The 26023-nt window shown below is 43.8% G+C and overlaps 1 protein-coding gene across 5 annotated transcripts in view; it reads right to left on the bottom strand.

Annotated features, from left to right (window-relative positions):
- FMNL3 (formin like 3) overlaps window positions 1–26023 on the bottom strand; it is a 120722-nt gene that overhangs the window by 44178 nt on the left and 50521 nt on the right. For all 5 annotated transcript variants that reach the window (XR_012083908.2, XM_072990831.2, XM_072990832.2 and 2 more), the window contains exons 2-5: window positions 19301–19384; window positions 17860–17940; window positions 17264–17340; window positions 2572–2655 (exon numbers count right to left, since the gene is read on the bottom strand). Coding sequence is in view for 4 of the 5 variants with exons in the window: in XM_072990831.2 (XP_072846932.1) it covers window positions 2572–2655; window positions 17264–17340; window positions 17860–17940; window positions 19301–19384 (326 nt within the window). In the remaining variant the exon portion in view is untranslated. The remainder of the gene's footprint in view (window positions 1–2571; window positions 2656–17263; window positions 17341–17859; window positions 17941–19300; window positions 19385–26023) is intronic.

The following is a 26023-nucleotide window of genomic DNA, read 5'->3' on the forward strand; positions in this document are numbered from 1 at the left end:
CTAAGAACTTGTGCCATGGCAAAGAAAACAAAAATACAAAACAAAAAACATGCCATAAACTATGGACCACCTTACTCCCCACTGGTAGAAAAGATATGTAGCATCCATTATGAGCCATCCTCATTTGTTGGGACCCTGGGATTTAACTAGTACATACGTAAGATGTCAAGAGCTATATCACACAGCCTCTGACCAACAGATGCAAGAAATGAGCAAAGAACAAAGGCAGTTGACTCACTGGTGTGTTTCAAGGTTCATTAAGGACTTTTTCACTCCAAAGAAATTGCTAAAAATAGACACAGGCTCTTTTTGTTATCTTTGGTTATCTTTTTCTGTCAAGTTCCTTCTGTTGGAGCTGTCTGCCCAGAAGCTAGTCCTGTTGAGTTCCATGAGACTTCCTTCCAGTTAAGTGGGAAATTCACATTCAAAATTGGCTTGTTTACCTAAATCAACATAGCAGCTGATTAATCAAGAAGGAAGAAAAACACACCGGTGAGGGCATGCTTTCAGAAGGATAGTTTTGGACCTGGTTTGCTACTAAAATAAGGGACCAAGAAAGGAGGAAATATCAATGATATCTCTGTCTGTTCCTAGAGGAAGAGACTGAGGTGGTGCAAGGAACATCGATTCATAACCTTTTCAAGCCGAAAATGGACAAGGGTTAACAATATCCACAGCTGCTGTTTGTTTTAAAGAGTTTTTGTTTCAATGCTTTAATTTGTAATATGCATGCAATAGCTTTTTAAATACTCTAGTTTATTGTATCCTTAGCTGCATTTGTCTTTCATATATTCTGTACGCTTTCTTGAGTTGCTTTATTAGAAGAAAAGTGGGATAAAATAAAATGAATGAACAAACAAATGCTGTTGGGGGGCAGTTAAAAGCGTCTGAATTGGCTATGCCTTGATATAAATGCTGGGAGGATTTTGGCCTTCTGTAGTTGCCTGGAGAAAGCAGCATAGCTGTGGTTTTTTCCTTCTGCATTTCTGTATGGCTGGCCTTGGTTTCCAAATTTCGGTGTAGAGATTTGGGTGCAGTTCCTCACAACCCCTGGCACTTAGAAGAAGAGGATATTCTTTCATATATCAAACTGTACATAATTTCATCTTGCCTTTAATATCCTGAGAAAGATGCCTAGTCTGAGGTTTTAATGATACGCACATAATATTTTTTTTATTTTCAGCAAAAGGAACCAAGAGTCCCATGAGGCTTGAAAGATTAACAAGTTTTATTTGGAATAAGCTTTCACGGATGGTAGTCCACTTTTCCAGACATCTGGAGATGTGAGCTACAGCTTGTGAAAGGTTAAGACAAATAAAATCTGATTGTCTTTGACACGGCACCGATCTGGTTGTTTTTGAAGCAAACTGGAAATTCATTTTAATATAATCAAAGAAGTGACAAAAAGTCAGATTGCTGACAAATGAAAAATCTCTGCATGGCCTACAGCTATAGTTTCAGCTTTGCTTGTTAATCCAAGAGTGGGTAGAAAATAGATCTTTTTCGTATTGGTTAACCTGTTGTGGGCTTCTAGTCAAACATTTCCGACTCTTGTTTTAAAATAACAAAAATACATTCTCTTCTTCTAGTGGGGACTCTGAGTGAAAGAACATTGGGTAATTAGTTCTGGCATTAATGACAACTTCCTAGGCTCATTGTATGCTATGAGGCAGCTTGTTCTATAATGCCAAGTGTATCCCTTCCATACTTGGCTCTGGTTGGTGGAGTCTGGGGGAACAGAGTGCATCCACCAGGCTTCTGTTGCCTCTCTGCCCCCAGAATCATCCACCAGTGCATCCAGGATTCTGAAAACTGATTTCCACCCCACCACTGCCCCAGACAATTAAGTTTATGACTATTATGAAAGTTTAAAAAGTCAAGGAGGAGGCCTGCTACTCCAGAGCATCAGAAACTAAAGAAGCTTCTACAAGGTAAAAGGTAAAGGTAAAGGTAAAGGTTCCCCTTGACAATTTTTGTCCAGTCATGTTCGACTCTAGGGGCCGGTGCTCATCCCCGTTTCCAAGCCATAGAGCCAGCGTTTTTGTCTGAAGACAATCTTCCGTGGTCACATGGCCTGTGCGACTTAGACACAGAACGCTGTTACCTTCCCATCGAGGTGGTCCCTATTTATCTACTCACATTTGCATGCTTTCGAACCGCTAGGTTGGCGGGAGCTGGGACAAGCGACGGGTGCTCACTCCGTCGCGTGGATTCGATCTTACGACTGCTTGGTCTTCTGACCCTGCAGCACAGGCTTCTGCGGTTTAGCCCACAGCGCCACCACGTCCCTTGATAGACTCCTCTACAAGGAGTAAGGGAAAATATTGAAAACAACATCTAGGTTCTTCTGCCTGCCCAAGAATCTGAGTAAGGTGAATAAAACTATGTACTGAGTCATCCCCCTTGATCAACCTGACACAGATTCACATTACAGTGACTTCCTACACCTGCCTTCACTTCTTTTTAACATTTACACAGCAACTACACACGTCTTAATTTCTGCACAAGCCTGATGTGTTGTTGAAGGAGTAAGACTATCCAGAGCACCCTGAAGAAAATACAAGCACTTACATCACTGCACACTGAGCGAAGGAGAGATAATCCACCAGTACATCTAGGCCTTTGTTTTCATCATTGAGAAATTCACGCACCCACCTGAAAAAGAAAAAGTCAAAGCAGAACTTTATTATCCACAGCGGATACACAATCGTTTGTAGAAGTTTACACGTTGAAACAGACTTACAGCAACTCTAATAGGGCTTTCAAGATACGAGCGATATTAAGGTGTGGTTTTAGCAGTACCACTGATGATGGGAGTTTCCATAGATAAATAGGGATTTGAACTCGGGTCTCCTGACTGAGTTGTAGTCTGTCACTCTATCCACTACACCATATTGGGTATAGCTTGCATCCTTGAGATTACATTTAAAAATGCTGTATTTTCACCTTGGTGAATCTTTGCATTTCCATGTAGGGTATACAGTATTTGACTACAACTTCCATCACCCCCCAACCAACTAGCTCTTTACTCCCAGCCTCAAAAGCCAATGGTTGTGCTGGCCAGGCTGATGGAGACTGGGGTCCAATAAATCTGAAAAATGGCACCAACTTATGGGATGGTGGTGTAGCTTTCTGAGACTTATTCCCATCTTTCAATTCTTTCTTCACCGTACACTAAAGCAGGTACGCCTAGCATGATGCACTGAATTACTTGAGGATTAAAATTTGGGATTAAATGGAATCTTCCCCATTTTCAATATTTTCTTCAAAATTAGCACATTCAATACAGGCTAATACTCACCCTACCCGACATTCATACTGTTTTGACAGTGTTTGTTTACTCAGCAGCTGCTTTGCTACTCAGTGCTTCTTCCAGCTTCACCTTGTCCTCCTCCATTTTCCCTCCTCCTCTTCCTCCAATCTCTTTCACCTTTGCTGTCTTTGGCCTCATCCTCCAGCAGTGATGCTTAATCAGTCAGCGGTGGTGACTGATACAATTTTGTTTAAAGCAGAAGGCAGGACCCTGGTGTGGTGCAGTGGATAAAGTGATGGACTAGGACTCTGGAGAGTAGGGTTCAAATCCCCACTTGGCCATGGAAAACTCACTTGGGGTGCTGAAGTTTTAAAACCACACTTTAAATGTCTCACTCACCTTGAAAGCCCTATTAGGGTCACTAGACGTTGTTTCTCACTTGACAGCACAGAGCAACAACAAAGCAGAAGGCACAGAGTGACACAACTAACTTTTAAGTCATTGTACTGCTTCAGTGGAGTTTTTTAAAAAAGCTAATTCCTCCTTTTTTCCCCTATTCTGTTCCTGCTGTTGTGACTGTTATTGGTTTATAGTTTATAATCTTATTTATAAACAAAGTTATATTTTATCTTTGTGTTATTATCTTCTTAACACCACAAATTCTCTTTCATGACTAGCCTAGAAAATTTAAAAAAAAGGATTGTATCAAGATGAAAGAAGCAATGGTAAGAATCCAGGACCCTTGGTCAAAGAGGGCATTCTTCAAAGCACACTGACCTTGTCTCCAGGATGTTCGGAGTCTTCATCTAAATAGATGAAATTTACCCAGACATCCACAATGTCTTGCTGTTCTTTGAACCAACATTTACAGTAATAATCAAATGGAAACTTGGACTATATCCTTTCCGCTAGAGTTGCATATTTAAAGAGACCCATAAAGATTAATTCCACGCAAACCCATGGAAAAAAAGCTACCCAACTATTTAAAACAATGTGGTTTTTATTTATTTATTTATTCAAAATATTTTTACCCAGCCTTTCTCCTTGAAAAGGACCCAAGGCAGCATCCAACAATGAAAGACAATATTTAAAGTTGAAAACAATGAGTATACAAGGGTGGTTCACATCATTAGAAGACAATATTTAAAACTACGAACAATGAATAAAGAGGCAACTTAGAACATTAACGGGCAATATTAAGGCGAAGATCAATAAATATACAAAAAAAAGTCACTCCAAGAAATAAAAACCCAAATATGTACTAAAAATCCGGAGGGGGGTTGGGGAGGTAATGTATAACAATCTATCTAAAGGTTGTTCTGGGTTTTTCAGGCTCTTTGGCCATGTTCTGAAGGTTGTTCTTCCTAACGTTTTGCCAGTCTCTGTGGCCGGCATCTATCTAAAAATCACACACAGGTAGCTGGTTTACTGAGGGAAAGCTTGCCTGAAGAGAAAGGTCTTTGCCTGCTTACAGAAAGACAGTAAAGATGGGGACAGTGTGGCCTCCCATCGGAGGGAGTTCCCAAGTCTAGGAGCAGCAACAGAGAAGGCTCTTACCTGTGTCCCCACCAAATCCATCTGTGACGGTGACAGGACCAAGATAAAGGCCTCTCCTGATGGGCTTAACACCCAACCCTACTCATAATGGGAGATAAAATCTTTAAGATAGCTTGGACCCAGGCCATTGAGGGCTTTATAGGTTAAAACCAGAACTTTAAGTTGTGCCCGGTAACTGATTGGCAGCCATGGAGCTGCTGACCACCTCACCAGGCTGTGGCAACTGAAACTCATCCATTAACACAGGGGAAGCAGGGGCACAGTTTCATCCATAGGGCCTGAAACAGCTGCAGCATCCAAGTCAGCCTGCAAAGTGTTGTGTAAATCTTTCACAGGGAGCTACAGTGTGGTCTGCATTATTTACCTGGGGACTAGCATATAGCAGGCTCCTGACCATTCGAAAAAGCTCTGCTGGATGATTCCATGCAATAGTGGCAGAGAAGAATGACTTCTTTGCTGCTCCCACAGCCATTGAATAAGCTTTCCAATGGGCCTTAGCTCTTTTTTGATCAGATTCACTCCGGGTTTTCCACCATCATCGCTCAGATCTATGGCCCACTTGTTTCATCTCCATCAGCTCCCTGGTGAATCAGGAGGCCAGTTTGGCTCTACTTTGCCCACCTCCAAACAAAGACTAGTCCTGCTGCTGGACAAAAAATGTCTAGATTTGACACAGAGCAGCAACAAGCCAGATTTTGATCTTCGATATGTTGTGTAGTTGCTGGAAAGTAGCTGGAACTCTGTTGCAAACATTCCAAAACATGAACTATGTCACCATTTGATTGCATCCAGAACCAGGGGTCGTCATCTAGTCGTTTAGTCCTGTCCGACTCTTCATGACCCCATGGACCAGAGCACGCCAGGCCCTCCTCTATTTTCCACTGCCTCCCGTAGTTGTGTCTAATTCCTCTTGGTTGAGATGAACCAGGGGACATCCACTCAAATCTCCAGGTTTAAAAGGAAGATACTTCAAAATGCCAGATGCAGGGGAGGGGTATCAGGAGACAGGTATCTAGTTGTCTCTTGTGTTCCCAAAGGCATCTGGTGGGGCCACTGTCAGATACAGGAAGCTGGACTAGATGGGTCCTTGGCCTGATCGAGCAGGGCTCTTCTTATGTTCTTATGTTAATGGAGAAACCCCACACTTAAGTGTAGTCAATTTATACCTGTATGTATTTAAAAGATTTCAAGCCTGTTTTTTGATAAAGATTATTAGGGCAGTGTACAAAGCCACAATCAAAACATCTGTTTCAGAATGGAAGAACATAATAGTAGACTTCCTATACAGTGGCTAAAATCCTGTTGCTTAGTGTAGTAAATCACACTAGAGTGGCCCATTGAATCAGCAAGGATTTGGTGAGTCAAATCCTCCATAGGTTCCATTGATATAAACAGAGTAGGCCTATTTGAATCAATAGAACTTGATTCTGTGGAGAAGCTGATTCACCAAATTCCCACTGAATTAGAAAGCCTGCTCTAGGGCAATATACTATACTAAGCAACAGGATTTTGGCCATTGGCTTAAGTTTTGTTTGTATACGTTCTGCAGCATTCAGGCTGATGGTATTTTCGGGGAAATTAGAACCCTGTCAGAGCTGCAGGACAGGACAGCGAACTCTTAAATTTCGTTATGCAGTGGACCTTGCACAAGCAGGATTTCTGCCATTATGTATAGGAGTACTTGGGCGAATATAAACATCTTAGTCTTGTGGCAGAACGGAGAGCATTCCCTGAGGCACAAGCCATCAAGAAAAAGTCTTGTTCTCTAGTCACCAGGACATGTTTTCAGATTTTGTGTGTGTGTGTGTGTGTGTGTGTGTGTGTGTGAGTGAGTGAGTGAGTGAGTGACCTGTTAAATGCAACACCTTTACTCACTTACTGAGAGCTAAGTAAAAGCATTGTCATCCATACATGCTCTTAAACCCTCAGGATAGATTCTGCACTGCACTGTTGCTGGGGCTATTACCTAATTTATTTATTTTTATAAATTAAGCAGGGGGTTTCCAGAGGACAGCCTTACATGGTGAATTCAGATCTTGGGCAGTAATGATGATGATGATATTATGCATACAAAGCCAATTATACCTCAGTTATACACTATGAAGCAAGCAGTGAGTGGCACAAAACCTCTCTGCACAGACCACAGGCTGTTAGTATATACGTACATGATATTTTACACGAGGGTAGGACGCTGTTCTCTAGATACTCCCAAACCCTTTCAGAGATACCGCAAAACCAAAAGAGACTAGGAACCAGTGTCGCCGTTCAAGGTAGGCCTGGGCAGTAGGGATTATGATCTACTGGTCCATTCACAGGGAGTTCTGACTTCCCATTGTCTAAGAAGAGCAATAATTGAAAAGCTTCCCCACCGTAACAAAATCAAGTTGCTGAAAAAGAAACAAGGGGTGTGTGGGACACAAGTGGCATTTTCTCTGTCAAAGATCTTGGGAGCCTCGTTCTGGTGTTAATCACACATTCCTGGGCTGAGAATTTCTTTATTGTATTACCATATATATCTTCATGACTGCTCCATTTAGCAAGCACTTATGGAGTGAAGTGATATTTAAAGAAGACACATATGGGACTTCCATCCTACTCAGGAAGGTTAGACAGATACAATACACACGCCCTCAGAAAGTTAAAGATGGTGTGAGAGAAGGACCATAGCTTTGGGGTGGTTACACTCTTTTCATTTTTGTGTCTGATAAGCAGGGTCTGCTGTGCTTTTCGCTGTTACTAAAACTTTCAAAACCTGTTGGATGAGGTATGATAACAGGTTGCATGGACACCATGGAAGGTGAACAAGGGTTCTCTTAGATCAATTTCCAATGATGAACCCACTCCTGCTTTGAGGAACACAGGATGAGACACAAGAGAGCAACAAACACTTGCTTTGCACAGCACAAATCATGCGCAGCTCATTGACAGGATTTCAGCCCAGAGCCCCTGTGCTTTCAGGAGTGAGGCGGACAAACTGGACAGAGTTCAGAGGAGAGAAAAATAACACGATAAATTCAGAGGGAAGCCAGCCCAGGCCCACCCAATGTCTGTGGTGGGGAGATTGCGCCATTCCTCGGCGCTTGTAAATAAAGCCCCTGGTAGGGCTTTATCTTTAAACGGCAGGGGAGGGAGGGCCTCACAGCTCCCTAAGCATCTGCTGGCAATGGCTCCCCATTGTTCTGTCTCTCTGAAAACTGGGAAGGGACATTTGTGTGTGTGTGTGTGTGTGTGTGTGTGTGTGTGTGTGTGTGTGTGTGTGTGTGTGTTGACTTTCACATATCCCACTAAGATCCCAATCTGTGTGAAGAGAGAACATGGCCTACTCTATTAGAACAAGCTCAAATAAAAGAGTGGGCGGCTCTGAACATGTGGCTGTGTATGGGGTGGGTGGGAGAGCCCCTTCTGGAACAAGGAGATCATGGGAAAGACGGAGCCTTATCAATTGAGAAGTGAATTGTTCAGTATGGGTTGTTCCCAGAATCAGTTACGGCTGAAGATGATTTCATCCATTGATTATTCCCATCCTGGAGCTAAAGATACTGTATGTTCCCCCACCTGCCCAGTCATCTCTCTCTCTCTCTCTCTCTCTCTCTCTCTGGAGCAGGGAAGAAATAAGCCCACCCATTTCCTGCCTGTCTGCACTCCAGCCTCCATCTCCAGTGTGTTTCCTGTCTGACTCCAGTGGCTGCTATTTTAGGGCCCTGAACACATTTACTGAAAGTCAAAGGACACAAAGGTGGGACCAGAAGCGGCCCAAGGCAAGTCCAACCCTAGCCGTGGCTGAATGGCGGAAGCAGCTTTGTGGGTGTGTGCCTATTTCCCTGCAAACATGATGCCACACACACACTGATATGTACTTTTATGCAAAGAGAACGCCTGCCATCCTGGCTTGCCTGTATTCTCTGACCATTGCTCAGTGTCAAAGCACATGTTTCACATACAGACAGTCCCAAAGCTAAACGGCTCTTGGGAAAAATATTTTTTACCCTGAGGTCTGGAAAACCTTTGCCAAACAAGATGGCTAAAAATATGCAAAGCAAACCGTGGTACATTTGGACATCAGACGCTCACCATGGCAATCTATATAGCCCACTCTCCCAAAAGGAGTCCAAAAATGCAGGCAAATGAGGAGAGGGTCTTTTGTAAAGTTAATGTTTTTAATTACCCATTAAAGACCGAATTGTCCTCAAATACTTTACATTACAGCAGTAATGGCTTGCACTAATACACTGTTTTTAGGAAGAACCACTTCTATTCCAGCTACTGTGAAGATTACAGTTCAAATCAAAGTGAACATGGCAGCCTAAAGGCTATGGCAGATGACATCATAGTCCTGTTATGCAGAAAGTCCGGGAGTTTTGATTCTACAAGCTCTGGATTCATTACACCACTGGAAACAGGTTTGCCTTCTGATAAAATGAGACACTGTAATAACAGGCACAGAAAATATCCTCAAATGCATAAAAGAATGAAGATGTGAGTATGGGTGCCTCAGCCTATCTGTTCATCTATGCATGTGACACAGATGATTATAAAGCGCCAATGCAGTATTGTCATTGGAGTGTCAAACCATGGCTTGAGATGTTTACGTTCTTGGGCTCTACAGCTGCTACGTTATAGACACTTTCAGCATGTGATTATATTTGTTCTTCTTCAACAGTGTGTTTTCAAGCTCTTATCTCTCAGGATTATTATTTAATGAAATTAAAGTTGGGGAGGAGGTAAACCAAGTGTGCGGCCTCAAACCGATCAGAGAAAAAGTGGGATATAAATAGACCTTGAAAACAGAGTTCCAGGAGGACTCAAGCAAGCGACTCGTCCCTCTCCGATATTTGCATGCTGCCCTGTACAGAAGTAGAGGAACGGACAACTCTGAACCTCTCTGGGTATGCCCCACACTGGCTTGCAGTTCCAGGATCTCCTTCTGTCTGTTTAATGAGCAAGGCAGTTGTTTACAGAAAAGAGGGAGGGGGGGAAAAAAGATTCAGAAAGACTTTTCTCAAGGGCACGTGGACTGTTTGTAGCAGACTGGGAGATTAGGGATGTTGGGATGCAAGCACGCTACCCTTCGCCAGTCCTCTGAGGAATACAGGGACTCCCTTGTGTTCGGACAACACTGCCACTCGCATTCCCAGGATCACGGTATGAGCGCCTGCTCTGCTCCGGCCCAACTCCAAATCCCAATTACATGCTATTAATTATACACTATTAATGTCTTTTCAGGACACTGCAGCCAGGAAGTCAGAAGCAGACTGAGACTCAGAAAGGCAACTATGAAGGAATTAGGAAGGATCATTAAGTTTAAGGATGTGTCACTGGCGACTAAGGCCAAGATCATCCATTTCCAGTCACTGTGTGCAGATGCGAAAGTTGGACAATAAAGAAAGCTGCCAAGGAAAAAGAATGGATTCATTCAAAATATGGCATCGGAGGAGGGGTTTACAGATACTTGGAAAACAAATAATGGGGTTCTATATTAAATGAATCCTGAACTCTCTTTAGAAGGAAAAATGACTAACTGAAGGCTATCGTACTCTGAGAAGAGAAGAAGACTAAATGCTGAGAAAAGTTGAAGGTAGCAGGAAAAGAGGAAAACCAAGTAGACTGACTCAAGAAAGAAAACCACAGCCTTTAGTTTGAAAGACCTGAACAGAGATGTTAAAGACAGAAGCTTTTGGAGGTTAATGATTCACTAAGGTTATTTTAATTTGGAAGCAGCTTGAAGACAGCCAACAACAACATTTATTTTCAAGTGATTATAGCATACACAATTCACTGCCCACGCTAACATAATAAAGATAAGGAATTGTAGTTCTACCTATCTGGAGAGCACCAGCTTCGAATAACTATTCTGCTCTATAGCCACTCCCCAGCCAACCAGCCATCACATCCACCTGTCCTACCTCCACAATTTGACTAGAGATCAAGCACATGGTCCCAGGCGCGAGTCTCCCATCTTAAGAACCAGACTACTATTTGCTTGTTTGCTTTAAAAGTAAAGCTTGGATTCTTAAATTTCTGGACAGCGCAACAAACACAGTTATCTGTAATATCTTTGCAAACGCCCATGGAATAGACTCTGCTATGACGATTCTGTTCTTTGAATCAGAATTCTAAATGATTAAGTAGCCGGACTACTTCTGTGCATGACTCCCAGATGTTTTAATACTTTTATAAAGCAGAAAGAATTTACTACTTTCAGCAACATCTGCAGATGGAACCCTTTCTTATTGAACTGCAGGAGCAATTCCTGTTTTTCTAAAAGAAAAGGCATTATTCCTATTAATAATAATATAGTGCTCTTTGTCTGTTGCAATGTTTGGTCCTCACAAGAGTCTCTCTTGTCAATAAAACTGGTAACAGTAGCAATACTTAAAGTCTTTGTAGTGGTTTCCTAACTAATTTAAGCAATGTACATACATTGCCACATTAATCCTTACAACAGCCCTAAAAGCTAGAGAAGTGTCCCATAGATGGAACAGTCAATGCGAAGAGGCCCTAATCCTTACTATCCCACCCTAACATGCAAGGGAGGTTAAGGCAATTGCATGTCTAAAACCATTCACTGAGGGAAATTCCTGAGATATGAACAAGATGCTCTTGCCTTTTAACCCCTGTGTCACACATACTCCTAAACCACACTTATTCCATTTCTTTCCATGATGCTCTCCTGAAATACATTCCCATGGAAACAAACCATTACTAGTAAGTTTTGGCCCTCCACCTATTTTAACAGAATTGTTACGACAGTGGTGCCTCAACATTTTAATAATCTTTGGTAGTGGGGGGGCTATATAGAGGAGCCTGTTAAAATTAGGAAGTGGTGCCTTCAATGGAATTGGGCTTGCCTGTTCGTGTAACCTGTGACCTGATCAGCTACACTCTGGGGTTTGTTTACTGGATGCATTGTCAGAACCAGTCCTACTAAGTCCCTGGGCACCTCGAATAGTGTGGTGGGGTGTTTGATCCTCTATCCGGAAGAATCGGCGGAACACCACTTTGACTTTCAGAGACAGTCAAGGAGGAAAATCACTGAGGGAGGCGCCCGCATCTGGATCTGTTTGCAGTAGGGTGATGTAGGTGGGGTCAGTTACAGCTATGTCTCAGGCAGCAAAATTTTGTGGGCCAGCCCAGCTACCCTTTGTCCTTCAGGTTCAGGAAACCTTTGTCCCTTCCATTTTCAGGCTGCCGTCTGGTCTGGTGTCTGTTCCTTTGTGCTAAACAGGGATGTATTTCCGGAATATTTGGAAGTAGCCAGTGTGGCCTTCGTGTAGAGCTTTCGAATACAGAACTTTAATAAAGGTCTCTTCTGGAAGCACAACTCTATGACTTCCCACCTCAAGGCACCCCCTCACAACATACAGAAGGCACCTGCTGGATCAGGCCAAGGGCCCATCTAGTCCAGCTTCCTGTCTCTCACAGTGGCCCCACCAGATGTCTCTGGGAGCCCAAGAGGCAACTAGATCCCTGTCTCCTGATCCCCTTCCCCTGCATCTAGCATTTGGGAGTAGCTTCCTTTTAAGCTTGGAGATTATACATCCCCATCATGGCTTGTAACCTGTGATGGACTTTTCCTCCAGAAATCTGTCCAATCCCCTTTTAAAGGCATCTAGGCCAGATGCCATCACTACATCCTGTGGCAAGGAGTTCCACAGACTAACAACATGTTGGGTCAAGAAATATTTTCTTTTGTCTGTTTTCACTCTCCCAACACTCAACTGGAGTGGATGTCCCCTGGTTCTGTGAAAAGAGCTTTCCTCTACCCTCTTTATCCATTCTCTGAATAATTTTATAGTGTATTCCCCTTCTTGTGCGAGTAGGTGTGTGAGTTCCACCTCAGCATCTAGCATCATGCCTCTGCTTCTTTCTTCTTGAATCCAGACTGCTATTCATTCATTGCTCAGGCCTAGCCCAAACGGTACTGCTGACTAAGCACCACTCTGTTTGTCAGCCTCCGCCATCCTGAGGAACTCCCACCCAGATGCGATCAGAATCTAAGGACAGGAACAGTTTGATTTCCTGCTCTTGCCTGTGTTTCCCTTCCAGCTGGAGCCCAGACAGGTGATGGTGATGGTGGTGAGAGGGACATGCTTCCCAGTTTACAACAGCCGCTTTTCAGAGGAAAAGGACCTCTCTGCCTTCTACAGCCCTATCTGCACTTTGAGGCAAAGAAGCAAATAAGAGTTTCATCCTTGCTCAAAGGGCAGTGTCTGAGTACAGAAGACCAAAAGGTCACAGTTCATCTTCTCAGTCTACTGACAAGTGTGAAGGATCTCCAGATTAGTATTCTGAGAGCTATACAGTGTTTTAATAACTTCTGGAGGCCTAAGACTGGGAATTGCAGACTTCAAGCTAGTACAGGCAAACACATGCTGGCCTTTCTCCCCTCTGATATATTTCCTGGTGTGACTTATTTCAATGCTTTCTTTCAATCGACCACTTCCTGAAGGGCCCTGTCATGGGTCAGGCTGTGAAGTTTCCCTCGGTGGCAGATTCTGGGTCTCATGAAAGAACAACACATGGTCATTGAACTTGACATGGTATTTTATAGCCAGAGAAGGAGAGAGGTGTTTATGAGATTGTGTGTGTGTGTGTGTGCGTGCGTGCACCAAACTAATCAGTTTTGGGTCATCCACGGCTTGCCATGGGGGAGTGCACCAATTGCTGCTTTGCTTCTGTTCCAGGAATGAAATGTCAAGGCCAGCCCCAATTGTAACCTTATTTCTATGGGTTCAGAGGACAGACTGAATATAAGAGGAGTCCTGATGGGTTGGATCAAATATCCCGTTTGGCTCATCATCCACCTAATCTTGCTGCCCAAAATGGCCAACTAGATGCCCATTGGAAGCCTACAGTCAAGAATTTAAGGCAGTACCTCTCTTATATCTTTTACTCCACCTAGGAAACCTGGTGGCCACTGAGGAGCAGACGGCCTCTCTCTATATGGTTATCCCATATACAGTATACATCATGACTAGTGGCCAGAGTTTAGAAAAGTTATTTTTTAGGGCCACCTTTCCCAAAATCTACCAGCCAGCCACATGGATATGTGTCCTCCATGAAGCTCTCTAACTCCCTTTTGAAGCCATTTTATCATCTTCAGGTCTTGCACAGCAAAGTCCAGAAAATACGTAATGCCTGAAAACTCCTAGGGGAGAGCAAGTCCGCTCCTCCCACCATTTAGTTTTGCCTTTAAATCCACATTTATTTATTTATTTATTTATTTATTTATTTATTTATTTATTTATCTATCTATCTATCTATCTATCTATCTATCTATCTATCTATCTATCTATCTATCTATCTATCTATCTATCTATCTATCTATCTATCTATCTATCTATCTATCTATCTATCTATCTATCTATCTATCTATCTATTTATTTATGCCCTGCCCATCTAGACAGATAGTCTATTCTGGGCGGTATTATTAATGATTAATTTATGTTCCTTCTGTTTATGCTAACCCTTTAATATAGACAACCAGTTCTAGGTTGCTATCATCATGACGATGTCACCAGATTTGTGCAGAAACAGCTTATTCGCAAATAACATTTGCAACCAAGAAGGGAAAAACAAGAACAAAAGTGGGTCAACCAAGTCAAGCAAGGAAACCATTTTCCCCCTCTCTGAACTGCACCAGCTCAATTCTTTGCTCAAACCCTCTGCCCTAATCCACACAGCACAAGACACAGCAGATGGTTAATTCAAAACTGAGCATTTGAAAGTCCTGTTAATTTAAAATGAGAGATAGAAAAGCATGCACTTAGCTTCCCTATGAAAATTTTGCCCATTTGCAATTTGCCCATCTGCAGCTTCTGGATATGACTTTTTCTCACTATGTGGCAGTCTTAGGTCCAACATGGAGAGACAGTATGTGCAATGATTTGAGCAGTGGTTCCCAACCTTGGGTAACCTAGGTGTTCTTGGACTACAACTCCCAGAAATCCTGACCAGCACAGCTAGTGGTGAAGGCTTCTGGGAGTTTTAGTCCAAGAACATCTGGGGACCCAGGATTGGGAACCTCAGAATGAAGAATATTCAACTGGGCTTTGGGATATCTATGACAGTTCCTGGGTGGCTTTGAGCCTGTGATCCTTTCCCACCTTAACCTATTTCACAGGACTGTTGCAAGGATAAAAAGGAAGGAGGAGAGCTATGCATGTTGCCCCTGAGCTTTCTGGAGAAAAGCCCCCTATATGTGGCTAATAAGTAAAGAAGTAAAAGTAAAATGATTGCATTTTGACTACAAGGTTCACCTCTGGGCCCCCAGACTTGCCACTGATGCAAATCTATATAATTGCAGTGGAAGCTGGTGACAGTACGAGGGCGAAAAAGGAATCCCATGCTCCCCTCCAGGCCCAGTTTGCATGAGTACATGTTAATGAGAACCAAGAAGGAAGAAGGCGGTACCTCAGGCTCCTGGCTCAGGAGGCAAATAAATGAATCAGCAGCTGAGGCGCCCTTTGGCTTCAGAATGAAAGGGGTACTGGGTGGGCACCACTCACTCCCTGTCACCCTTCTTTACTCCACAGTTCCTTCCCCCACCCCTTGGGCACTCAAGAAAAAGAAAACAGCCTAAAGATGCTGGCACATGCGTGCATGAACCGATGGGATAGAAAGCAAACTATAATCATCGCCTGCATCCCTTGAGAAGTTCAATAGGAGGCCAGTCTCTTAATCATTAACCCATTTCAAACAAAACACTTCATTAGGAGCATGCAATTTCTGGCAAAATGTCTCAAGAACCCAGGAGGGACTACACGATTAAGTGATGGTCCTAACATCTGATGGAAATCCTTTGAGTGGGGAAGCAAAATTGCTGCTAAGAACTGCACTGCCTTCTGAATTATCAGGCCACAAATACAGAAGTTGTATAAAGATTCTCCATTCTTTTAATCTTTCTACAGTGAGGCATTTTTATCCCTTCATCTTTGGCTGACCGGCTTATTCATTAGTTATGATTGTGACAAATCCTGGAAGTTGTAGTACAAAAAAGTAACTTTTCTAAGCTCTAGGGAAATGAAGCCTAATAGGAATATAAAGTGTTTACTGTTCCTCCTGCCAGACAGATTACATTCTTACATTACATACTCACAGGGTAACTGCAATGGTACGCTCACATTGTCTCCGGTTATTTAATGAACCATAAGAAGAAAGAGATGCTGAGTTAGCGGACAGAGTGAAGTCCTGGGTTCAAATCTCTGCTCAGCCATGAAAACATACTGGAGGTGTAGAACTGGTAAAATCTCTCCTTAAATATCTCACTTACATTGAAATGCCTATTAGAATTGCTAACAATTAGTTCCTTTATGTCATTTAAAACACACAAAACTTGATGTCACTTAAAACACACACTGGCCCACAGAGATGTCAAAGTTGCCCACCCTGATATAGATGCCACCAAGATCAGAGCTACAGACATTTTGTGGGTCATCTGGGACTAAGATGGTTCCTCCCGCCAAGTAAAAATAAGCCGTGTGACCCATAAGGCTGGTAGGATTGAAACTCAAGAGGTTTTGCCTTCTTGTAGTCAAACTAAGAGCTCAGGGCACCCATAGACTTCCATGTTATCCTAGTCCAGCCATAACCTTTCACAGTAAAGCATTTTTATCTGTTTTATCCATTTATCAACTCCCTTGTTTCCTTTCCTTAATTCCCCTGCTTTTTCTCTTGACAGTTACTTGCATTGTACTACGGAAATTAGTTACTTTCCATTCCAAACAGTTTGAACGGCATCCTGCATTGGGCCCCACATTCACGTTCCCAGAAACAGAGCAGCTGGCTGTTGGTCCGCATTATCAGCTCTTTGGCTACAACGGGGGGGGGGGGGGGAGAATTCACCACTGTGCTTGTGGCAAATTTGGAGACCAGAGGATTCTTCCATTTCAGATTTGTGAGCAGAAGCTCTGAGATGCCCAGGCAGCTGCATTATCTCAACCTGACCTGACCTGACCTCTCTCTCAAGGTTTTTGTGAGGATAAAAATGAGGAGGAAGGCAGTCATGTAAAACTGCTTTGAACTCCCTGGAAGAAGGCGAGATACAAAAATATAATGAGGGAGGGAGGGAAGAAGGAAGATGCAAGATTCCTCTACTAGTCTGGGATAAGCATTGTCTTATCCCTCACCTCAGGCACCAAAATGTTTTGGGCCAATTCAGAAAGCAGAAAAAGGTATGCCCAAGTAATGGCCCTGGTAGACTTTCTTTTGTCTTGGAAAAATGGGACACCCATGGGCTCCACATGTGTAGATCACAAGCAGGAAGGCCAGTGGGTTGGGTTCTGGCAAAAGGCCTATAAACCCACCTGCCTCTTCGGTGTTGTCTCCTCCTCAGCTCACCAGGCATGAAGGAACCCAAGTCTTGAGGAGCGACCAATATGTGCCACATCTTAGAGCAGCATCAGGCGCAGCATATAGCACAGGAGTCAGAAAGGGTTGCCACCCATGACTTACCCTATGTGGTTGGTCCTCAGAGAGATCTCCAGCTCCCTCAACACTTTGGTGGATTCCTGCACCCTCCGACGGAACTTCTGTAAGCATAGAGACCCCACATTACTGACAGGGGTACAATCCAGGCACCATTCTCCTCCACAACCAACTCTGGATACACAAAGGTTGGGTTGACTCTCAGCTTAAATACATCAGAACTTTCTGATTCATGTCTTATCATCCATTTTTCTTCTACCATTCCCCCCGTTCTTTATAGGAATACCACTACTCAGAGCTACCGGCCCTATTTGTGGCCAGAGCAAAGGAACTGCCTCAGGTGGCAGATACTGGGAGGATCTTTCACAAAAGTTCCCTACCTATTCTTCCTGAGCCCCTTGGCTTTCCCTCTCTGTGGGAAAGCAGAATTATGTATGTGATACACGAACAGTCCTGACCCCAGGCCTGAATCTGGACTCTGCCGCTTGACTGGGCAGTCAGTCAGTCAGTTCACTCAGAGGGACCGACCCTGCATCAACGTACCATGGAAAGTGCTGCTTTGCAACTCCACAATCAGCTTGACATTTTCTATAAACAGAATTATATCCCTCTGAGGGCCTTACCTTGCGGGTGACTCCAGGGTCAAGGAAGCTCTTCAGTTTCTGGATGTATGTGTGGGGTGGGTTCTTCACCTGAAATCTTTCCTGTTTCATATTGGGAAGAAAAGAGAAGGAAGGGAGGGGAGTCAGGGGAGAGAATGCTTTTGAAACCAAGAAGGCTTTGAAACCACCGTGAGCCAAATCTGGCCTGGGTCACGACAGTTTAAAGGACCCCACCGTTGATTTATTAACATGGCAAGCCTCTCCCTCTCTCTGTGAACTCTTGCACTGTATTTCTTCCTGCTGGTTTTGCCCTTCCTTGTAATCTGAACACCAGATGCTCTTTTTATGTCCTGTGCCTCTAAGAAGCTTGGAAGGAAAGCCTCTGTTACACCCAGATACACTCTTAGCTGCTTGCTCCATGGCCCTTTCTCCTGCTCAAATGCTACAAAAGCCTGTGCCTTTCAATATAAGATTGCCATTTCAAGCACATCTAACATGGAAGTAAGACCTGCCAAACTCTGAGGGACTTATATCAGCAAAGACACAAAGGTTCAGACTGACAATTATATCGAAAAAAGGTTACTGTAGCCTTTCTAGATGTTGTTGGACTACAGTTGCCATTAACTGAGGGGCAAATGTAAGCAACTGTGGGAAACAATGGGTACTTACTCCAGTGACATTTATTGGGAGGGGGGGAATGTGGACTGCAACTCCCATCATCCCCCAATAGGAATTGTAATCTAAAAGAATAACTTTCCCAAACTGTGGTATGGGAAGCCACTACTGCTTTAATACATTGATTCTTCGCCTATGGGAGTAAGCCTTCTAACAGAGTCATGTTTAGAAACCACTAAGACTTGAAATATTTTGACCTATAACACCCCTCATCAACCTCAGGTTGGACAGTCACTGGTAAGAAATTGTGGGGACAGTAATCCAAAATATTGTGAGGATCAAACATCCATCCATGCTGCCTAAAGGTGTGAATATCTGCACAGCAATGCCAGATCTGTTTCCAAATGTCTACTTGGAATCATACCCGCTCTGAGGCACCCATATATTGACGCCTTCTGGAAAGTTCTGACTGCTGTGCAGACCACAGTCTTGATGGGGAAACCAGAATCCTTCAGAGGTTTCTTACTTTTTAATAGCTGTGTAATCTCCATTCAAGTGAAAGAGCTTTCTCCACAGATGGCCTGTAACAGACCCACACATGAGTCAGGTACTGATGCTTTTCCCGTCTGTCATGTGGCTAACAGAGCTAGCTTTTCCAAAATGCCTAAGAATTCAGCAGCCAAGTATAAACAATGCATCATGATAAGGGGATGTGGCCTGCTTTTTAAAAATAAGTCAAGGACATGGTGTTGTTTCTGGAAGCAGCCTTTCCTCCCTCATAGGCCATGATATGCTAGGTGGCATTTATGCCGGAGAAAAGTTTGTCTTTTCACTATTCCCACCTCACCTGGTCACAAATGAGGTCCCATTTCTTCTCATTGTCATACTGCCGCAGGAGACGGGCCTTGTCAGGAGGGAGGTTCATGGAGCTCTGAGGAGAAAACCAGTGGAAGAGTTAGGTGAGGTTGGAATATCCCCAAAGGTAAAGGTAAAAGTAAAGGTTCCCCTTGACAATTTTTGTCCAGTCGTGTTCGACTCTAGGGGGTGGTGCTCATCCCCATTTCCAAGCCATAGAGCCAGCATTTGTCCGAAGACAATCTTCCGTGGTCACATGGCCAGTGCGACTTAGACACGGAACGCTGTTACCTTCCCACCGCAGTGGTCCCTATTTATCTACTTGCATTTGCATGCTTTCGAACCGCTAGGTTGGCGGGAGCTGGGACAAGCGACAGGAGCTCACTCCGTCGCGTGGATTCGATCTCACGACTGCTTGGTCTTCTGACCCTGCAGCACACAAAGGCTTCTGCGGTTTAGCCTGCAGCGCCACCACGTCCCTCTCCCCAAAGACTTCTGCATAATAACTCTTGGGCAGAGGCCAGAAGAAGTTGTTTTCTTGGACTGTGAAAATCCCCCCACCAGCTGGGCAAGCAGGAGATTCCAGGAGCTGCCATCTAAAAAAGCAATTTAGAAATGCTTTCCTCCTTGAAGGAAAGAGCAGGAAACAGGATGGTCAACAAGCAGATTGGTTGCAGTTCACAGGCTGTAATGTGCTGACGAGGGGATGGGATTATAGAAGTGGCAAGCTTTCAAGACTGGTCTGGACACCACGAGAATTTTACTGACTTGACTAATGCCCAGAATTTTAATCAAAAACATAATGTCCAGGAATAAAATTCTGTACTAAGGCAGTGGCCTTCTATGTCTTCATGCAAAAACTGACGTGGACCTTCATATACCACATGAAGATTGACTTTCATAATTCTCTTTCAGCTGCATGTGTGTCAGATGTAACAGCTAAAAAGCATCATGTGGCAAAATGCAATTTTAGACCACGATTCAGACCGGTTAGAAACAGGGTGCCCATACTCTTCAGAGATCCAGGAAAAGGTACCATTTTTCAGTGGTTACAAGTTCTCCTGTCTAAGTGCTGGAGATATTTAAAAAAGGAAGAGCGCTGAAGTAGAAGCTGATATAAGCCAAAGCTACTCCATTAACTACCTCTTCATCTTCCTCCGACTAATCCATATTCATGAAACAATGTATTGTGCAGCTGGTCCCCTGAGGCCGACTCTATCCATCTTGGGGACTTTATTGGAAGCAGGTGGGGAGAAAAAGGAGTAGCAAAGATGGCAGCTAAGCAGCAAGCCAGTAAGTTCCCCAGCAATAGAGAGACTAAAAAAAGGGATCTATGGTCTCATTCTCTCCTGTCGACTGCCATATACAGGGTTAGCTTATTTGTATCCTGAGGCACTTGGATAAGGCCAATAACAGATGCCCATCACAGGTCTCTCAGCTGAAAACCCCATAGGTGCTGCCCTTCCAGTTGCCAACAAAACCCCAGGGACCCACTATGTTGGGGCATTCTGAATTCTCCCTTAAGCAAGTCCAGTCTGGAGCATACATAGCAGGACCCGCCAACGTAGGTGTGAGGGTAACAGGGGACCTTTTGCTAGAGCCAGCCCAGATGTCTGCTGTCGCCTCCAGTGCCTCTTGGTACCATTCTCTCCTGAGGTGGAAGCAGCCTGACCCCAAAAGGCCGTTCCTTAGCAGGTAGCAGGGGAAAGCATGATGAGAATGAGGGTGGCAGAGACAACATGGGTGTGCTGAAGAAAAGATAGACTTTTCATATCTCTATAGGCCCTTACTCTCTTCTTCCCAACTTAAAAGCTGCTAGGCAACACATGTCTCCCTCACTCCCTATGCCACAGGAAGGGTTGGCGGTCTAGGGCAGCAGTTCCCAACCCTGGATAACCCAGGTATTCTTGGACTCTAATTCCCAAAAGCCTTTACCATCATCTGTGCTGGCTGAGTTTTCTGGGAGTTGCAGTATAAGAACACATGAGTTACCCAAGGTTGGGAACCACTGATCTAGGGGAAGCTTCCCAGCCAAGTGCCTCAAGTTAGAGAGTGCAGAATTGGTCCATTAGTACCGAAGGCCAAGGCACAGTGGCCATATCCAGATCTTTGCCTCTTGCAACACTACAAGCATCCTGGGTCAAGAATGCAAACCTCAGCCAACCTAAGATTTTATGTGTTCCACTTTATGTTAAAAGGTTCAGACATGCCCAGTAATGAAAAGTTGACTGGCAACGAGAGATTCAAAGACAGACGAGAGAAACAAAAAGGCAACGTGTGCACCTGTGATCAAAAGCCACTATTTTGTCTGTTTTTCAATGGGGTGGATCTATTTATTTATTGTTGTTGTTGTTTTAAAAAAAGACATTGTGTGTCACTTCATTAAAAACCAGAAAAGCATCACAACATTCTTGCAGCCGCCCCTTTCTTAGCCAAGAAAACCTTCACTGGCAGGATTTTTTTTTTTAAAGAAATAAATATATCTAAAAATAAAACCAAACATGACTCACTGCCATACTGTCGTGAACATGTGGTGATCAGCGTAGGCTCCCAGCCACCAGAACAGTACTGTTCCAGAGCTTCAGGCTGAAAACTAATACAAGGAGCAGCTTCTGTGTAGTCCTAATAAAAGTCACAAAGAATTAAACCTTAAGTGCCCTCTTCCCTGAGGCTGGCTGCATAGCAGGGATTTCTATTTCATTCCCGCTTTGGGAAGGAGAGATAAGAGTCAAGCACTGCTCAGGGCCAGAATAGAAGACTTTTTCAGCTTGCCTCCATTTTCCAGCTTGCCTCCTCCTATGTGCAGCCATAGGAGGCAAACTTTTCCCATTCCTTCCATCTCTGCACAGTTGCAACTCTATTCCTGTAGCAGGAAGGGACAAGAAACAACAACAACCACCAGGAAGCATGGCTTCCGGTGCATAGGTCGCTGAGCTCTCACAGAAACTGGTTGTCTGAGGAATGGAAGTCCACTCCTGTGCATCACAAATGAACTCCTAACAGAATCTGTTTCAAGGATGGGGTACGTATCTTTGGCCGTGCAGAGGTGTTGGCCCACAACTTTCATCAGCCCCCCCCACCATGAAGGAAGATAAAGGAATTGGGAGTTGAAGTTTAATTATCTGGAGCACTTAATGCTGAATGGGCTCATCGAGCTGGGTACTTGGCGGCTGAGGCCAGGAGCTTGATTTCCCACAGGGTCTCCTATACAGATGGGCCTGAATCAAAATAATGGTGATTCTTTTTTTATTTGTGATTTGTCAAGGTCAACGAATCACAAATTACAAATTCATGATTCTCCCCCCCCCAATGAATCAATTTGTAAATTCAGTTTTGATTTTAAAACCCCATAAAGCTCCTAGAGACATCAAATTCACAGGGCATCTTCTCCCCCTGACTTTCCTCTATAAACACTGCAAGTTTGATGAAGTATGTCTGAGTTACGTGCTCACAAGGAGGGTCAAACAAACAGACAAATTTTAAAAATTACTAAAAATTCATGATTTGAATGTGTTGGGGCATTGGTTTTGGGAGTAGTTGTAGTTTGAAAAAATAGTTTTACCAAGGGACTCTAAGGGTAGAAGGCCAGCTATAAGTCTGCACCAAGAAACTGTCCCAGCCAGTTGCCAAGGCTGATCTCTCCAACACAGTGTTGCAATGTGGCTGCCAAGACGGAGGGTGGGTAAAGAAAGGTCTCCAATTACACAGCAAAATCAAATGAAAGAAGTTACGTCACGGTTATAATGGGCTTAACAAACATGGCCCATCAAAGCCTGCACATCTAAAAAAAGGGGATAGGCTCTATTAAAAATTCTCCAAGCTCTGCTTTTCTAACAGACAGTAGATTTTTTTTCCCTGGGAAAGAAAGCCTGTGCATACAAACATGCCATCATACACGAGTCACATTTGTCCTCATGCTGTCTTCTCCCATGAGAATATGACTTGGCCCCCGTCATTCATACAAACGTGGGGACAGTCTGAGCTAGGGTCCTCAAGAGCTTCATCCTCGGGACCTGCTTCCAATGCCAGAGCCCAACAGTGAGATATGTGCAGTCAACGTAAAAGTGATGAACTCTGAGCACACACAAAGTTCTTTTCAATCACCTTACAAGTGGGATGCAGGGTAAGAAGTTTATGAACATATTTTCCATGGAAGTTCCAGTTTCAGCACCCTTTGCTTTAAACACTGATGCATACACAGAAATATACAAATTCAACATACATGTGTACATTTATGTGGACACACACACACATACTTCCACAAATACGGTTTCTTCTTCCATTCAAGAACACACCAACACACGCACTTCTTTTTGCACCATCTACTCACATTCCTGGATGCTCTTCAAATATTATCTAGGCCCACTGGATTCACAATGCTATTTGCTTCCTTTCCACCGTGCACAGCCACTACTTCGCTCCATTTGTGCACACACATTTATTTATTCCTTTCCTCTGTTCCAATATCCACACATTCCATGATCCCATCTGTAGACGCTCCCACATGCCCAGAACTGATTCATAGAAGGCCAGCTTCACTTACAAAAGCCCGGCTACCTGCCAGATTAAGAAGCCTGCAGACTCTGACTCAGTTGCTCTCTGACTCCTTGGAAATGTAAGGAGGATGAGAGTCACAACAAAGTCACTTTTGTTCTAGCGAGGAAAGCATTGGAACCGAGGAGAACAGCCATGAGAAAGTAAAGGGCCCACCAACTGCATTCCTCCCAAGTACTCCCCAGCTAGGTTTGCCGCTGCCAGCAAGATCAACCCTCCTTCCTGACCTCTTCCCGGATTGATAGAAGAGCAGGCGGCTCAATCTGATGCAGGGGTTTCAGAGTTAAACAGCCAAAGGGTCAAAGGCCACACGCGCCGCAAACAGAAAATGCCCAGGGACTAGAGCTATATTTGACCAAACCGGCAATAGCACCATCTTTAGTCTGGTCAGTCTCTTAGGGACATGTAAACAGCCCACTGGATCTAGTTAGTTTCATGTCACAAATTAGACACTGACTATTGAAATCACTATTCATTTCCTTCCTTCCTTCCTTCCTTCCTTCCTTCCTTCCTTCCTTCCTTCCTTCCTTCCTTCCTTCCTTCCTTCCTTCCTTCCTTCCTTCCTTCCTTCCTTCCTTCCTTCCTTCCTTCCTTTTTCTTCTTCTTTTGTGAGTTGAGCCACACATGGCTATAACTTGGACTTCAGATGTTCAGGAGATAAATGCTTCTGAAATTCTAAGTGCATGACAAGCAACAGAGAAGAAGAAGGAGGGCACCCCCCCACCCGCCACACACATATAATTTACCTTCCCTCAGGGACCTCTCTTTCCACTGCATGCATTCTCCTATTCCCCACCTGCAAAAAGATTGCACTAGACAGAGTTTTAAAATGTTACTTTTTTGGATGGTGGGGTGGATTCCACCCCCAGGAGCCATAGTCCCCCCCCCAAAATAAAACTTCCTGAGCTCTGCTGTTCTCTTTCATTTTTAATGGGTTTTCTTCTGCAAGTAATAAGCTGTAAGCAAATGTGGGAGACAAAGGAGGATTACAAACAACGTGTGAGGTTACCTAGAACTCCTGCAAAATTTTGTGAAGGACCATGGCAGTTGCATATTAAATAAAGTCTTCTCTGAAAGCACCGATGTCTATGGTTCTGGAAAATGCACAGAAAGCTGCTGGAATGACAGATGATCATTTGGGTGCTTGTTATGTTGTTCAAATTCAAAATTTATTTTAACACCAATATTTAATTAATGAGCTATGGTTTAGACATATTAGAATATTTGCCTTTTGGTTTTTGCTGTTTCCCATTAACTTTGAATGCCTTCCCTTTCACCCCCTCCAGTGCATTCTTAGCACCTCTCAGCAGAGAAGGGCTACTGGCTGGCTCCCAGCGCTCTGAGATTCAGTCCTCAAGAGGAGGAGCCCAGTGGCAGCAATGCTGTTGACACACTTGGAATGTCGGTGATGATAATGGTGTGATTACAATTCTGTTAAGTACAGCATATCCACAAAGCATGTTGACGTTATCTGAAAATCTGCAGAAAAATCTCAAATGTGCATTACAACTCTAAATAAAACAGCCCAGAGGGACAGAGAGAAAAAAATAAAGCAATTAACATATATCCCCTATGCATATCTGCTCAGAAGTAAGCCTTGCTGATTTCAGTGGGACTTGTTCACGGGAAAGCAATCCTAAATACACAGGTAGTGGAAAGATACCCTGGCTGCAATTGATGTGGAATGAGTAGGAGCATCTTCTGCCAAGACAGATGCCCTCGTGCTGGCAGATTTCAATTCTGTCTGATGCAACTGGATCTGCCAATGGAGGAGGAAGCTGAGTTTCTGCCAGATCCACTTTCCTTTTTAGTCCAGACTTGCAGCTGGTATGTCAGCATAAAGTTAGGCCAGGATCAGAGCAGCCCCAAGTAATTTGCAACATCCCTAAAACTGGGAGAGGTCTGGATTGAGGGTGGCCTCATTTGGCTTAGCGTCAACTGAGCCATCCTTCAGCCTTCTTGACTAGTGGACTGTGCCTTTTTTTTACCTGGGAGTAGATCCCATGAAACATGGTAGGAGTCAGCAGTCACAGGTATAGGACTGAAAGTTTTCTGGCACTCTGAGGAAAGCAACTGTGGCCATTGTATTTGCCTCTTGCTGGCTTTGCCAAAGCACAGTAAAAATGCACAGAACAGTAGCCTTTCTCCTAGGAGTGCTATC

This window comes from Pogona vitticeps, chromosome 2 (genome assembly GCF_051106095.1).
Source record: "Pogona vitticeps strain Pit_001003342236 chromosome 2, PviZW2.1, whole genome shotgun sequence".
NCBI lineage: Eukaryota > Metazoa > Chordata > Lepidosauria > Squamata > Agamidae > Pogona > Pogona vitticeps.